The sequence below is a fragment of the Odocoileus virginianus genome, chromosome 17 (assembly GCF_023699985.2).
Source record: "Odocoileus virginianus isolate 20LAN1187 ecotype Illinois chromosome 17, Ovbor_1.2, whole genome shotgun sequence".
Classification (NCBI taxonomy): Eukaryota; Metazoa; Chordata; class Mammalia; order Artiodactyla; family Cervidae; genus Odocoileus; species Odocoileus virginianus.
Window position 1 is genome coordinate 21,222,413 of NC_069690.1, and position 16,256 is coordinate 21,238,668.

The window sequence follows — 16,256 nt, forward strand, 5'->3', positions numbered from 1 at the left end:
AAGACCCAGAGTATCTAGGCTGTCTAGGTTGGTCTGTTTTTGTGTGTGGTGAAGCCCTGAGAGGTGCCCCCAGGGTCACAAAGAGAGAGGGTGGCAGATCAGAGCCAGGAAACAGTTCCCTTAAATCCTAGTGCAGGGCTGTGAGGTCAAGTAGCCAACATCCTGTCTGTCCCTCGGACCATTGCAGGCAAGGTTTCTCCACAAGTCAGCAACTGCCACACATGTTCTTTGCAGCAGTTGGAAAAGACTTTCCAAAAGGGAAGACTTCCCCCCACCTTCATGTACCAAAACTCTTGAGTTTCCATGGTGACAATCAAATTGCAAATACATCCAAGAGGGGAAAAAATCACCCAGAGAAGTGAGCATGGCTGGCGCTGGTGCTGTCCGCTGCTGAGGCTGACAGCCAGGCAGAGTAAGGGGCAGCCCTGCTGGGGCATGATGGGAAAATCTCAGGGCTGCCAGGTCCCCAAGCAAGTGGTCCAGGGGCCCAGGACACTGCAGCAGGGGGGCCTCCTCCCTGCTCCTCCCTGCCTCCTGGCAGAGTTCCAGTGAATCCACTTGGTGACACCTCCTTCTTGGGGAAGCTATCAAGACAGTCTTCTCCCTGGTGTTTTCCCATTTTCAACCTGAAAAATCAAGCGTGGGCAGAATACAAGCACTTGTCACCAACCAGGCCATCCTAGACTCAGCCTTTGGGGAATTAGAGGTAAAAAATCAGCCTTCAGACACACAGAGTGTTTTGAGGATGGAGGAGCAAGGGCCAAAAGATTTATGAGCCTAAAAGCTTTGTTAATAGACCTGGAAGATTTACGATTGCAGCTGCCGTGTACAGAGAGGTGGCAACAGCAATCGAATGGCAAATTAACCAAGGTTTGGGTTTTACAGTGACATTTGGAGGGGGAGGAGGAAAAAAAACTTCTTCCTTTGCTGCTGGAGGAGAATTGAGGTAAACGGCGTTTGCATTGGGCAGTGTCCAGGGATGTTCTCCACATTGTCTCTTCAGCATCTTTCTTTCCCAGTGACAGTAAGTGCCAAGGCCAGGTGTCAACACTGCTGACTTCCTTGGGCTTATTCCTTTCGAGTGAGGTTTATTAGAGTGGATTAGAAACAGGATTGGGTTTGCATCACAGAGACCTCTAAGCTGAGGCTTGGCCCCCTGCTTGAAATCCCAGACACAATGAACAACAATGCTTGAGCCAAGGGAGATGCATTCAAAAGGAATGAGGCCTCAGCTGGCTGCTCCTCTGCTCTGCGACACTTTTGTGAGCTTAGTTGTCATCTAGGGCTGTTCCCCCCTTCCACGGCTATGGCCCTTGGGGTTCTATAAAAGGAGACAAAGAACCAGCCCACTGACTGTCACTTGGGGAGGTTTACTTTTTCTAACCCTTGCACGGCATAGGCACCATATGGGAACCAGGCAACATGGCGCCCGAGCCCCACCTCCAGGGTTGGGGCTTTGGACAAGACATACCCCTCCTAGCAAAACATGCTCTTGCAACATAGCTCAGCAGTATTCTTGCAACTTAAGCCTACTCTCAACTCAACACTGTGAGCAGGTACCCCAGATGACAGGGAGCAGAGTGAAGGAATAGGGTGAATGGGCTGGCTACCATAACCTGGAGTCTTGGGATGTCCTTTCCCATCGTCTCTTTCAAGCTCTTGGTATGTCGTGCCCTACCACATCTGCTCATTAGCACCAAAGGATCCAGGCATTATTTCCATACCGTGAAGCCCCATGTCATGTCCCACTCACCCCTACTGGCCCAACCTCGTATTTCCCACCCCACCCTAGAATTACAAAGATCCAGCATATCCAGCATGGGGCAGGCAGAACATTCCAAGTCAGGAAGAAGGAATAAATTGCCCTTAAGCATCTCTACCAGAGAGATGCGAAAACCAACGCAGAGATCAGTCACTGTGTCCTCCTCAGGGATTTCCCGCTGCCTAACAGGCTGCTGGACACCCTCCTGCTGGGGACGAGGGCAGAATATTCCAGATCCCTTTGCATCTGCCCCAAAGGAGAGCTGCTTGCTCACTCCTGCCCCCTCACACTCTCTTAGTCTGGGGACCCACAGGGTTGATGGTTAGTCAGTCAGTGCGTGAGTCAAAAAACACATAGATGCTTATAAAATGAACGCCCATAAAATCAGATATCGGTGGGTTCTTGATCAAAGAAACCCAGTCTGAGACCTAAAAAGCAATTGCAAAATAAGTCAGGCTTTTCCTTACATTTCTCAAATACAACAAACGGGGCGGGTGTGTGGATCCCAACCCCTCCAGTCTCCATTTCCTTTTGATTCTCGATCTGGAAAGCCCAAAAAGCCAAAGCAGAATTCTGCCTTGAGGGCGAGGAGAGAAAGAAACACAGCAGAAAGAGCAAAATCCTTAAGCAGACAGAGGAAGGCAAAGCTGGAAACAATCCGATAGCATCCCTCTTGCCCCACCCCCAGGATCAGGTCTGTGGGAGAAGCACGCCAGGCTCAGTCATGGTGTGATTTGGCCCCTGCCTTCAGGAGCTTCCAGGTCTGCTGGGGGAAAACACACACACAACACTTAAAGCAGAAAGTGATTGCTGCAGGTGTAGCAGAATACACAGCGTGTTCAGCCAACCAGATGGAGACCATAGAGGGCTTCCTGGAGGAGGTGGTACCCAAACTAAGCCAGGAGGAGAGGAGTGGGCAGGGAATTCTGGAGAGAGGAAAGCCAGTCCCTGCAGGAGCTGCTGACAGTTTGGCAGGAGCTCCAGGTGGCCTGGGGTCAGAGGAGCCTCAGGTAGGAGAGTTGGTTGTGCAGTTGTGGGGGATGAGGCTGAAGAAGTAGAGGAGGGTGGAAGTTTGGGCTCTTGCTTTGCTGTGTCTTTAAAGTGAAAGTGTCAGTCACTCAGTCGTGTCTGACTCTTTGCGACCCCATGGACTGTAGCCCGCCAGGCTCCTCTGTCCATGGGATTCTCCAGGCAAGAATACTGGAGTGGGTTGCATTCCCTCCTCCAGGGGATCTTCCTGACCTAGGGATTACATTACAGGCAGATTCTTTACCATTGGAACCACTTAAGCTCAGCTTCAGTTTAAAGAAAAGGAATCTGCGAATCACAGGCAATGCAATATAGATGCAGCTTAGACATGAAAGACCATGTGGGCTGATCTCAAAGAAGCACCCAAGCCCTAACATCAAAAGATTGGCAAATGGATGTACATTTATATGCTTAAAATGAAAATAGAGTGTTTAATGTATGAATAGATCCTGTATTATGACTCCCACTGTTGACTAACCAGCCAAATATGGTCCCATTTAGTCCAGAAAAGAGGGTTTCTACCACAGTGGGTGTTCACCGTGGGAGGTCCCCCTCCCCTCCCTTCTCCCGGGATTCCAGCCCCACCAGCCTGGCTCCCTTCTGCATTCACAAGACCCCACTGGGAGTTGCTGGATGAGCTGGGATGAGAGCCCAGACCTGCTGGCTCTGAGTTCAGTTCTCCCAGTGGAATCAGAGTGGTTATAAACACAGTCTGTGGAGCCAGCCCACCAGAGTAAGCGTCCCATTGTGGTCAAGGGCCTCAGTTTCCTTGCCTGGGAAATGGGGACAATGCTATTTCCTATCTTGCAGAGTTGTTCTGAAGCTTCTGCTAGTTAGTGTATGTCAGGGGCCTGGAGCCCTCTGTCAGGTCAGCAAGGACTGGAATTATTCCTGCAAGGCATCACTGGATGCCTTTAAGCATTGCCAAGTACACGCTTCAGAGTGGTTGGGCCTGCACCAAAGTGGATAATTGGCTCCTCCCAGCGAGAGGCTTCTGATCCAGCCCCAGGGAGGGGCTGACCTGTGGAGATGGGCTGCCCCGGCACTCACCTCTCCGCCTGGCAGAAAGGAGCCCCCTGCCATCCCCGTGCCCCAAACAGCAGGGCCAGCGGAGGTCCTATGCCATCTTGTCTCGGCAGGAGGAGGCCTGCCCTGGTCCCCTCTGTCAGACGCACCTGCTGGCAGCGGCCAGTGGGGCTGACCTCCTGGGCTGGTGCCTCTTTTCCAGTGGTTTCCAGCGACAGTGACAGCGACTCTGACCTCAGCTCCTCCAGCCTGGATGACAGACTCCTGCCTGCTGGGGTCAGGGGCCCGAAAGGCAACAGACCCTGGGGGGAGTCAGGTAAGTGACTGACTTAGCTGGCAGGAAGTGCAGGGAGCAGCGCCCAAGGGTGGTGGCTCTCCTCCTCCTGTGGCCTCTGCTCCCCAGCAGCTCCGCGGTGGGGCTTGGTGAAACAGCTCTAGAGCCAGGAGGCAAAGTGGGCCTTTGGCTGGGATGACTGGGAGCTACAGGGTTGGCACCACTCAAGAAGAGATGGAAAAGGGAGTTCCTGGTGGCCTAGTGGTTAGGATTCTGGGCTTTCACTGTGGTGGGTTCAGTCCCTGGTCGGGGAACTGAGATCCCACAAGCCACACAAAGCAGCCAAAAATAAAAAACCACCACGAACAGGTGGAAGGGAAGTTCAGGTGTACATGCGGAGAAGGCCTGGGAGCACATTTTCCTTTCCACACATGAAGGGCCTTCCCAGGAAAAGGACCAGCTTCATTCACAGTTACTCCAGAGGTTAGAACTGGGATATTTGCAAGATGTTTCAGGAGGCTGATTTTTAGTACGTAAGAAGAAAGTCTCTCAATAACTGCCTCAAGCTGAAAGAAATGGAAAGCTGGGTGATCTCCTGCCAGAATTGATATGGAAGGCATTCCTGCAGTGGTGGCTGTCTGCGCTTGATAAGAGATGCCAAATGCCTGGCACACATACTTTTACTTCCGCTCCTGTGCCCATGGCAGACATTACTAGTTGATCATGATACTCTCTCCCACAGAGCCTGACATGGGCCGTAGAATCTTCCTCCATGCAGTTTTCCAAGTGATCAGTGTCAGTAGGCAGGGATGATGCAGGGTTTTAAACTGTCCCTGGACCAGATGACCTCATAGTCCCCGTTAAGCTGAAGATTCTCTTAGGAAAGTGTGGAGCAAACTCACCTGCCAGCCTTGGTTTCTGGGGCAGGCTGTATATTTCTGTCCCTCCCCTCACCACCATAGCCATTCACCCTTTCTCTTCATACCAACTCTCAGCTTTGACCAAGCGGGTCCAGGAGACAGAAAGACAGAGTGGAGTCTTGCAGACCCATCTCTGCTCTCTCAGCAGGTGGGGACTAACAACTGTGTCTGAATGAGGATTCCTTAGTTACTAAAGGCAGCAATGAATGTCCCTCTTGTTGTGTTAACAGATATACACACACTGCCCCCACTACATGCTCCAGCTCCAAGGGCACTGTCCATTTTTATGTGGGTAACTACTTGTTCCTTAGTTAAATGACCGAAGGGCCCATTCGGTTGTCTCTGTAAGATTGTGGGCCAGTCAGCAGCGGCCAAAGGGTGGGGGTCCCACTAGACCATGGCAACCATGTGAATAGGGGAGGAGGGGGTGGCTGTTCTCACGGGGAGGGGCTCTGGCAGACAGTCCCATAGATATAGGTCGCAATTCCAAATGAGGAGACTAAATCAGCTCCCTTGTCCAGGCTGAGTTCCTCCCTGTCTCGGTTCAAGGTCTAAAGTGCCCAACCCGGAGCCAATCACGGGGTCTTCTTGCAGGTGGCAGCGTGGAGTCACTGAAGATGGGGCCCACCCGCCCAGCCAGCTGCCTCTCGGGGAGCCAGAGCAGCCTGGCTAGTGAGACCGGGACAGGCTCTGCTGACCCACAGTGGGGGCCCCGCACCCTGGCCGGACCCAAACGGCCCCGGTGAGTACCAAGCCATCTGCCAAGCCGCCCTCCTCCTCTCCGTCTGCCCCCACCCCTGCGGCCTGCTCCACTCCCCATAGCCTGCCTGGTCCTCATCTGTGCTCCAAAACTGGAGAGGGCTGGGGATGTTTTCAATTCTCTACGTTAGCTGAGCGCTGTGCCAGGTGCTGGGGGAGCCCAGGCAAGCCAGACCCATCCCCGCCCACAGTGAGCAAAGGGAGGGACCCAGTCCTCAAGGCCGACCATCTCTATCTGTTCTCAGTGGTGGTTAGCATCCTCAGTTTTATAAAATGTAATCTTTCCAAGTATTTCACCATCCCCATAAAAGTCACAGTAACTCCACCCTGAGAACACCTACTGTCCACCATAGGGTGTGCCCAGCCTGGGCTGGGTGTGGTGGGGGACAGTCTGAGACCTCAAAAATTTACCACATAGCTGAAGAAGCCGAATCTGCTCGCCACAAACAGAGCCCAGGCCAGAGCAGTACCAGATCCTAAGAGGGGGGATATCGGGACCTGTGGAGCCCAGCCCGCCCTGCACATCCACAGGCAACTTTCATTCTCTTGGCCAAGAAGTCAGGGGGCTTATTATCCCCATTTGATGGGTGTGGGAGCCAAGGGCAAGAATCCAAGCTCCCACCTGCCCCGGCCAGCCTAGGACCATCAGGCAGTCGGGGGACAAGGTGGTCCTCGCTCTCAAGTGGGAGAAAAGTGTGCAGGTGCAGGATCAGCCCCTGGTCTCCTTCCAGAAAGAAGCCCCAGCTGGCCTGAGTTCCTTCACAGCCACAAGATCCACAGGCACACGCTGTATAGGTCAACACAGCAGCTGATGCCCCTGCTGCTCACGGGGACGGCTGTGGGAGCCTGGTGGTGTGGGGTCACCCACCAGGAAACCCCATGGGAGCCCTCATCCACTCCTCCTTCACCCCCCTCCTTCCCACATTCTCCCTCATTGTGAGCATGACAGGCAGACTGTGACATGGGGGAGTGGGGCGGGCAGGTCTCAGGGAGGGAGGCGCCGCGGGCATGGTTTGGGTCCTCTCCCATCACCCTCGCCTCCAGTAGTCCCCCACAGAGGGCAGTTTGGAATCTAGCAGGCCCGAGCTCTAGCCCCAGCTCTGCCATCCACACCTATGGGAATCTGGGCAAACTCTCAGGTCGAACCACACACAACTGCATTTTTGTAGATCAAAAATAGTTAAATATTGGCAGTTGCATAGGGTTCAATCTAATATTTGATCTCTCGGTACCCAGTTGCATTATCACTAAAAGTGGGGACCACGTTGTGTCCCTCCCGGGTTGCGGGGAGGGTAAGCTCCAGGGTCCACGTGGGGTACCCACCTGCATAGGTAGACCTGCATAGGTCTTCAGGACATGTCCAGTGGCCCCCCGATGATCTATGTGCCGGGTGGCCCAGCACATAGACAGGGTTCCAGGGCTTAAGGTTTACTTGGACAGGACTGGCCTGGAAGGTTTTCCATTCTGACATCCATTTTTTTTAATATTTATTTTTTAAGTTTTTTTTTTTAATGTGGACCATTTTTAAAGTCTTTATTGAACTTGTTACAATATTGCTTCTGTTGTTTATGTTTTGGTTTTGGTTTTGGTTTTTGGCCAAAAGGCAGGTGAGATCTTAGCTCCCCAATCAAGGATCGAACCTGCACCTCCTGCTTTGGAAGGCAAAGTCTTAACCACTGGACAACCAGAGGTCCCTCTCATGTCCATTTGCTCCTGCCGGCATCCCCGGATCACCTGTGTTGATTAGCCCGGTGTAGATGGCCACACTGGAGCACAGGGAGTAGGCAACTTGCCTGCAGTAACTTGGCGCAGTCGAGCAGGGCTGGGCCCAGGGCTCAGCCCCCAGCCCTCCCCAGCGCTCCCCCACTTAGTTTCAGATGGGGTGGCTGCTTCAGGTGCAGGCCTCTCCAGCAAGGAGTCCACCTTCCCTGCATTTCATTCCCAAAGTTCACACTGTCCCTGGGGTGGGACTTTGCTTCTGCTCACTCTATTGTGGCCTTTCTTCTCTTTCTCTCAAAGGTAAAAGGCTCACCTGGGCCAGCCCCCGCTGCTGACATGGCCTCCGACGGTCCCTTCCACCTTCCCTGGACAGAGGTGCGCTTGGTGCATGGGGCAGACTTTCCAGTGGAAGAGCTTGAGAGAGAGGGGGAGAGACAGCTGGAGTCAGACCCCTCCTGGTTCCTTCCTGACCAGACCAGGAGCCCTTGGCCGCCAGCCCTGTCGGACGTGACCTCTAACCCAACAAACCAGTGTTTGGGGGGCTGAGTCTGCTCCCCTGCACCCAGTGCCTTTCTGCACCCCTTCTTTCCTGGGAGCCCCCCCAGCCCAACCCCAGCCACCCCACTCCGCCCTGACCTTTATTTATTGCCCTCCCCACTTCCCAGCCTACTCGTGTGTTCATTTTAAGTTTGCTCTCATCTTGGTTGGACTGGAAGGGCCTTCAGACCCACCCGTAGGGCCTTCCCATGTGCACTGCTGGTTCAGAGGTGGGGCTTTCTCCGTATTTGTATTCATGGAAGAAGACATCATCCTGAGGGTGACCCTTCACTGAGGAGCGTGGCCCCTAGAGAGGAGGCCAGTGGAGGTGGGAGGAGAGGTCCACGACCCTTCTCCTCTTGCTCCAGCCCCCAGACGTGGATACAGTCACCTCCCTCCTGGCCCAGGAGCTGCTCTTGAACTTGGTTCTCTGTTAAGTCTCTTGGAAGCCCTCCCCGGGGGTTGGTGGAGCTGGAAAGTGTTCTGGGGAACACTGAATTCGTTCACTGAGGAGCAGCCTTCAGTTGAGTTCCCTGCTGGGGCGCGAAGCTCCCTAAGCCATTAATTCACTCCTCTTCAGTAGGCTCAATTTGGCAGAAAAACACTTAATTCATAGTGCAGGCCAATGCTTCTGGAAAACTCTTCCTGTAGGAGAGAGAACGTGCCCGTGTGTGTGTGTGCTGCCCACACCCTCCCATCCTTCCTGCCTGCCCCGTGCCTGGTCCTTGAAGGGCCTTCCTCTCCAGTCTCTCAGACCCCCACTATTAGCTCTTTTGCCCTTGTCGCTGGCAGACAGTTTAAAAAAAAAAAGTCCTGTTTCCCTGTGACAAGTTATGCTTCAGAATAAAAACAATAAATATTAGAATTTGCATTGAGCCACTGTGTTGATCAAAAGGCCACAATCACTTGTGTGTCTAAGATGCATAAGTAGAGAAATGGATGGAAAAAAAATGTGGTACAGCGGTTGCTGGAACACTTGCTAAGCTGCAGTAAAAGGAATAAGCTAGATCTGCATGGGTTAGAAGGGCTCACAAACCTAATGTTGAAAAACAAGGTCATTGATGTAAAAATAAAAAGTTAAGTATATGCATAAATAATCAAAATGAGTTATATTAACTTATACATACATGTATAAAAATTGTTTGTAAAATGGACAAGGACTTTTAGTTAAACACAGTGGACTGAACACATTTGTATGTTCTCTGCCTCTTGAACCCCACCAAAATGACCTAAAGGAATGAAAATGGCATGAACTACAAAAACGGCCTTACCTGTCTCCTGAGAAACCTGTATGCAGGTCAAGAAGCAATGGTTAGAATCAGACATGAAACAACAGACTGGTTCAAAATCAGGAAAGGAGTATGTCCAGGCTGTATATTGTCATCCTGTTTGTTTAACTTATATGCAGTACATTATGTGAAATACGGGCTGGATGAATCACAAGCTGGAATCAAGATTGCTGGGAGAAATATCAACAACCTCAGATATGCAGATTATATCACTCTAATGACAGAAAGTGAAGAGGAATTAAAGACCCTCTTGATGAAGGTGAAAGAGGACAGTGAAAAGGCTGGCTTACAACTCAACATTCAATAAACTAAGATCATGGCATCTAGTCCTATCACTTCATGGCAAAGAGAAGGGGAAAGAGTAGAGACAGTGACAGATTTTATTTTCTAGGGCTCCAAAATCACTATGGACAGTGACTGCAGCCACAAAATTAAAAGACACTCCTTGGAAGGAAAGCTCTAACAAACCTAGACAGCATATTAAAAAGCAGAAACGTCACTTTGCCGACAAAAGGCCATTTAGTCAAAGCTGTGGTTTTTCCAGTAATCATGTACAGATGTGAGAGTTGTATCATAAAGAAGACTGAGCACTGAAGAATTGATGTTTTCAAACTGTGGTGCTGGAGAAGACTCTTGAAAGTCCCTTGGACAGCAAAGAGATCAAACCAGTCAATCCTAAAGGAAATCAACCCCGAATATTCATTGGAAGGGCTGATGCTGATGCTGAAGCTCCAATCCTTTGGCCGCCTGATGCTGGGAAAGATTGAGGGCAGGAGGAGAAGGGAGCGGCAGAGAATGAGATGGTTGGATGGCATCACTGACTCAATGGACATGAGTTAGAGCAAGTGACAGGATATGGTGAAGGACAGGGAAGCCTGGCATGCTACAGTATGTGGGGTCGCAAAGAGTTGGACGTGACTTAGCGACTGAACAACAACAAAGGCGGCAGCAGTACGTAAGAGAGGTCTAAAACTTTGGAAGATGGAAGAGTAAAACTTGTTTAGTGTCAGCTTCTCCCACCCTCTGAAATGTCTACAAGGGAGAAAGCCAACTAATAACAAGCCAGTTGGCTCTGCAGAATCCTCCAAATGCTTCGAACATGGAGGGACCAGGTGTTCCTAAAGCAGAAGTTCAGGATGGATATGAAAATAGTATCAATTGGAAAAAGTGGTTAGACCCAAGCCCAAATGGCATGTGACCACCCTTCTCTGACCCTGGTAGAAGATGGTTTGCAGCTGGCCAAGGCTGAGCTAGAAGGATTCTGGCTCGGGAACCCTAAGCCCAGCCAAAGGCTGGGGTGAGGCAATAGTTAATGGGGAGACCATCAGCCCCCTTCCTTGGCCAACAGCTGGGCCTGTTCCTCATCCAGCCACCCCCAAGACAGGACATTATTGAATTTCTCTCTGGGAAACCAAGTAAAGAGGAAAGATCGACAGATCCTGAAATTGACAATTCCCTGGTCTCTACCCAGGTGCTACTGTGGGGCCCGAATTCCCAAGCCCTGCCCACGTGCACAGGGCTTCCTGTTAGCTTTCCTGTGGTGCAGTCTTAGGGACAACAGCCAGGGGCACCAGCAATTGACTAAAACCAACAGCCAAAGATACAGAGACTCCAATATACAGAAGAAAGGGGTCAGAGGACATTCCTCTGAAGGTATTTGTCCATGAGACAGGAAGAAAGTGTCATTTTTTAAAAGGAAGTGTTAAAGCTCTTGAATATTAAAAAAATATATATAGCATAAATTTTTAAACGCATTATAAGGGATGGAAATATGGGAGAAAACCTTCTAGACAGTAAAACACTGAAACAAAGAGATGTTAAAATAGGGAGAAAAATCCAAGACAGTTGGACAACCAAAAGATCAGATCCATGCAGAAGGTCTAATTTCCAACTGATAAGAATTTCAAGCCTAGAAACAGAGAAGAGAGGAGAGAAAATTGTGGAAGAAAGGATGCAAGAATATTTCCCAGAACCGAAGAAAAAGAACTTCCATAGAGCAAGAACCTGCCAAGTGCTGGGCACAGTGACTTAAAACCACAGCCGTGTGGCCAGCCGCCACCCTTGTGAGCTGCCATGTGGCAATACCTGTAGATGAAGATGCTCCTGGCCTGCAGTGCAGTGACCAGAAGTCTTGCTAAAACAGATTCTCACCCACCAGGTCTGGGTCAGGGGCTGAGCATGCTTGTCCATCAAGTTCTGTTATGATGCCGATGCTGCTGGCTGGAGGATCACTATGTGGTCCAGGGCAGTGGTGGTCACCACTGGCAGCTCGTTGGAGTCACCTGATAAGCTTGACACACCCCCAGAGATTCTGGTCTAATCAATTTGGGGCCCAGCCTTGATATCAGGATTTTGTAAAGCTTCCCTGATGACTCTGTGTGCTGGCAGAACTGAGAATCATTGCCCTATAGCAAAACTCTTCCCTGTGAATTCCAAAAGATGTCCGTGGGATGTTTAGAGCAGTACCTTTTTACTAGATAAAAACTGGGAACAACCTCAATACCATCCACAGAAGAAAAGATCCATAAATTGTGATAGAGTCAAACATGCCCCGCTCAGTAGAGAGGAGTCTCACAAACAATGCTGAGGAAAGAAACAGATGGCAGAAAAAAATAAATACATTATGACACCATCTCTGTGGAGATTTTAAAACATGCAAAAATGTTATGTATTAACATACATTTTATGCAGTGGAAGAATAAACGCATAGGAAGGATAAACAACAGATTTCAAGATACATCTTGAGAGGAAGAGGCATAACGAGTGGTTTCAACTTTACTGGTAATGTTTCCTTCATCTCAGTGGTAGATTGATGGGTTTGTAGTATTTATAATATTTCATTATATGTTATATTTGTGTTATTTATATATGTCTGAAGTATTTCCATATAAAAAATGTAGGAAACATGGGAATTCCCTAGAAGTCCAGTGGTTAGGACACCATGCTATCACTACAGGAGGTGCAGATTCATTCTCTGATTGAGGAACTAAGATCCTGCATGTGGCGAGGAGTGGCAAAAGAAAAAAACAACTTTAAGGAACTCTAGCAAGCCTTTTTTCTTTTTTTGGCTGCACCATGCAGTGTGTGTGGGTTCTTAGTTCCCTGACCAGGGATTGAACCTGTGCCCCCTGCATTGGAACACAGTCTTAACCACTGGACCGCTGGGCAAGCCCCCCTAGAGCAAGCCTTATCATGAAATTTCAGAACACCAGGGAAAAAAAATCCTAAAGGAAAAAAATCCTAAAACCTTCCAAAAAGAAAAAAAAAAAAAATTAACAGGTCATATATCAAGAGCCAGGGATTACAATGGCTTTGAAATTTTCAAATCAAATTTTGAAGCCAGAACACAGTGAAGAAGTATCTTCTGAATTCTGGCAGGAATTGATTTCTAATCTGGATTTATATCCACCCAAATCTCAATGACAGTAGAATGAAAATATTTTCAGACTTGTGACGATCCTTTTTTTTTTAATTTACCTACCATACATTCTTTCTCAGGCAGCTACTACAGGATGTGCTCCAACCAAACAAGGGAGAAAATCCAGGAAAGAGGATATGGAGACGCAGGAAACTGGAGCTGACACAGCAGAGGGGCAAAGAGAGTCCCCAGGATACTGGCAACAGCTGCGGTCAGGGGCTAGTGCCCTGACTGGAGCGTGAGGACAGATAAGGTACACAAGGATGTACAAACAGGATAGGAAGCATCCCTGTGTTAGACTGAAAATAATATCATGGTAGTTTGTATCATGACATATACAAAACTGAAAGATCAAGAAATATAATCAGCAGGAGATTTCAGTACAAAGGTAAACACCAGCGGAGATGGCTAAGAGCTCTAAGAGTTACCAAGAGAGGGACTTGGAAGTGGGGGTAGGGGATTGTTGCCCTATGTTATAAAGTTTGCAGGACCATTTTTTTTTAATTTATGTTTATTTGGCTGTGCCAGGTCTTAGTTGCAGCATGTGGGATCTGGTTCCCTGACTAAGGATCGAACCTGGCCCCCCTCCCCATTGAGAATGCAGAATCTTAGCCACTGGACTACCATGGAGGTCCCCAAGGATAATTTTTAAATTGTGTGTTATGGAGGCTGCAGGGGTTGGGTCCCTCTCCTGGACCGGGTCTGGTCTGGGCACGGGGTTCTAGTGGGAGCTGAGTGTTCCATCAGCTCTGAGGGGTCTCAGGGGATGTTGGTCCCCTTAGACGTTACATTTCTAACAATGGAATTTTTAATGGAAAAATATGTATCAAATAGGATAAGCCCACTGTGAGAGCACTCAGGCCATAGCAGTAAGTAAATAAGGAGGCAATGAGGACCGGCTTGGCAGAGAAAATACAGCCCCAAAAGGTCCCTGTGTACAAATATCCAGTCTGCAAGGAGCTGTTGCCTCTGCCCCTCAGCTCTCAGGAATCCCCTGAGACCCCTCAGAGCTGATTTAGCACAAGCCACCACACTCAGCTCCCACTAGAACCCCGTGCCCAGACCAGACCCCGTCCAGGAGAGGGACCCAACCCCTGCAGCCTCCAGGCTGAATCCCAAATGTGTTTCCTAGAGGACTGATAGGGTCCTGAAGAAGTTGCATCACATATTAACCCGGAAGCCCTCAGCTTTAGGGCAGACATGGATGCCGAACCCCCTACCAGGGTCTGGGAGCTGCCAGGAGTCAAGGGTTCTTTGTGGGCTGTTTGGGAACCTAGAAATCCTTCCTTTATTAAAAAAAAAAAAAAATGAAACAATTGTTTTCTGGGTCTTCAAGCAGCCAACTCACAAGTTAACCTTTGGACATGAGACTTTTGTGGCTAGGGATGGAGGGGGCTCTATGCCATCTGTGAAAATTACAGAGTGCAGAAGTGACTTGATTTGTCCCAAATATCAGATAGCCCAAGTAGACCCTAAAGAGGCCACAGGTGGGAAGTTCGTGAACTTTGAACACTGGTTTCAAATCCCAGCCCTACTACTTAGTTCCTGAAATTATGGGTACTGCTCTCTCTCTACTTCCTGATCTGTAAAATGGGGATAATACTTCCTTCATGGGATTGTTGTAGAACTTAAAAACCTGAAAACACGTGTAAAACTCCTACCACTGCTGTTAGTCATGACTCCCATAGGATTCAGATGTGGCGCTTGCCTTGGGGGTTGTTTAGATGACGTAAGAAGGTAAGTTCAGTGCTTGCATCGACCCTGAGGCCCAGCAGATGGTCATGTTCTTCCCCTTGAGGAACAAGAGTTCACCCACTCAATACTGACTGGCAGCTACTGGGCTGTGAAGTGCAATGTTAGAGGCTGAGGTTCAGTGGTGGACAAAACAGACATGGCCCCACCCTCCTGCAGCATCAGAATCACCCAGTGGGCTTGTTAGAACATAGGTCCCTGGATTGCACCCCAGAGCTTCACTCAGAGGTCCAGGGAGGGGCTGAGAACGTGCGTTTTTAAGTTCCCAGATGATGTTGACGCTCCCTGCTGGGAGACTAACTTTGAGACCCGTGAATCTAGCGGAACCCGTTTACCTGTGTCTCCTTGGACTGATACCCCTAGAACGACCCAGGCAAGGGAGCAGGGAGTGGATGATGATGACTGGTTGGCAGACAACACTCAGAGCCCCGTTGGGGGAGGAGACAAGCCTGGAACTGAGTCCTGCTGCCTTGTCCCATCCCCAGGCAGAGGCTCCGCCCCTAGCTGTTCCTTAGCCCTGGAGCAAAGAGCATCCACCGGCTCAGCAGGTGAGAGTCACTTCCACCCACAGAGGTGAGGGCTGGCATCTTTCCCAAGTGAGAAAACGCCCACTTTCTGGTGTTGCCAGAAGCCTGCAATCTCTTTTTCTGCCTCTCCAGCGAAATGTCTCTGGCATGTTCGGAGTGCTGAGTGCTGGGGAGCAGCAGGCAGCAAAGAGGAAAGTTGCCTGGCTGGAGGTACCCCAGGCATTGCCCTCCGTTTCTTCCCTCACTGCCCCTACCTCCTCACACCACTTTGTTTGCTGACAACAAACAGAGCCCTCAATTCCACTGAGCCAGGGCCCGGGAGAGAAGAATTTTGCTGTGTAATAACCATCATGGCCACCATCTGTTGAGTCAGGCACCTGCTGCAAGCTTTAGGGATCCTCACTCACCTATACGGCAGATGCTTCTAATGTTCCCATTTTTCGGAAGAGGAAACTGAGGCCCAGGGTCATTAAGATGCCTGTATTTGAATGCAGGGCAGGCAAGTGCCGAAGACCATGCTGGGGGGTTGGGGGGTTGGGGGTGGAGGGCGGTGGGGAGGGTGGGTGTTGGTGAGAACAAGTCAGGATTCTGATGGGAAGGGAGCCAGATGAGGGCAGAGAAAGGAAGGCACAGACTTAAACTTCTAGATGAATAGGGTAAAGTCAGCCCCTTGTCCCACTGGGGTATTTTCCTGCTAATTAACAAATGAGAATGAAGCTCAGTCGCTGCTCAGAGATTTTTGCCTCCATGTTGGACACTATCTCGGGCTCCCAGCCCAACGAGGTTGAGAATACCCTATGCTGTCCTCAGTCTTCCCTCATCGGGACACCCTGAGTAGGCTCAGTGAAGCAGCTGTCTTTTCAGGCCGTGCATTTAGCTGAGAGGGTTTCCAGGAGCTTCCATCAACCAAGTAGCCTCTCAGCACTTTTGGAGTCAGAGCCTGTCTATCTGGACTGACCTACAACTCCTCCCCGGGGCTGTGGGAGCCAGACCTTGAACATGACCCCTGAACTCCAGGACCAGGAGCTGCAATTCCACAGCCCCCAGCCCATTTCAGCTGTCAGCCCCCCACAACTGTCTTGTCTTTCCACACCACCCACCTCTCTTTCCTTTTTTCTCTTTATTTTTTGTTATTGTGGTAAAATACACATCATGTGAATGTTAACTGTTTTTAGGTGTGCAGTTCAGTGACATTTAAGTATATTCACATGGTTATACAGTCATCACCACCATCATCTCCAAAA

At 49.9% G+C, this 16,256-nt stretch overlaps 1 protein-coding gene across 4 annotated transcripts in view; it reads left to right on the plus strand.

Annotated features, from left to right (window-relative positions):
* Nucleotides 1-9,129, plus strand: part of RPH3AL (rabphilin 3A like (without C2 domains)) — a 137,716-nt gene extending 128,587 nt beyond the window's left edge. For all 4 annotated transcript variants that reach the window (XM_070478822.1, XM_070478825.1, XM_070478824.1 and 1 more), the window contains 3 exons: nt 4,020-4,133; nt 5,606-5,753; nt 7,790-9,129. In XM_070478822.1, coding sequence (XP_070334923.1) covers nt 4,020-4,133; nt 5,606-5,753; nt 7,790-7,793 — 266 coding nt within the window. In that variant the 3' untranslated portion in view covers nt 7,794-9,129. The remainder of the gene's footprint in view (nt 1-4,019; nt 4,134-5,605; nt 5,754-7,789) is intronic.
* Nucleotides 9,130-16,256: the final 7,127 nt, after the last annotated feature.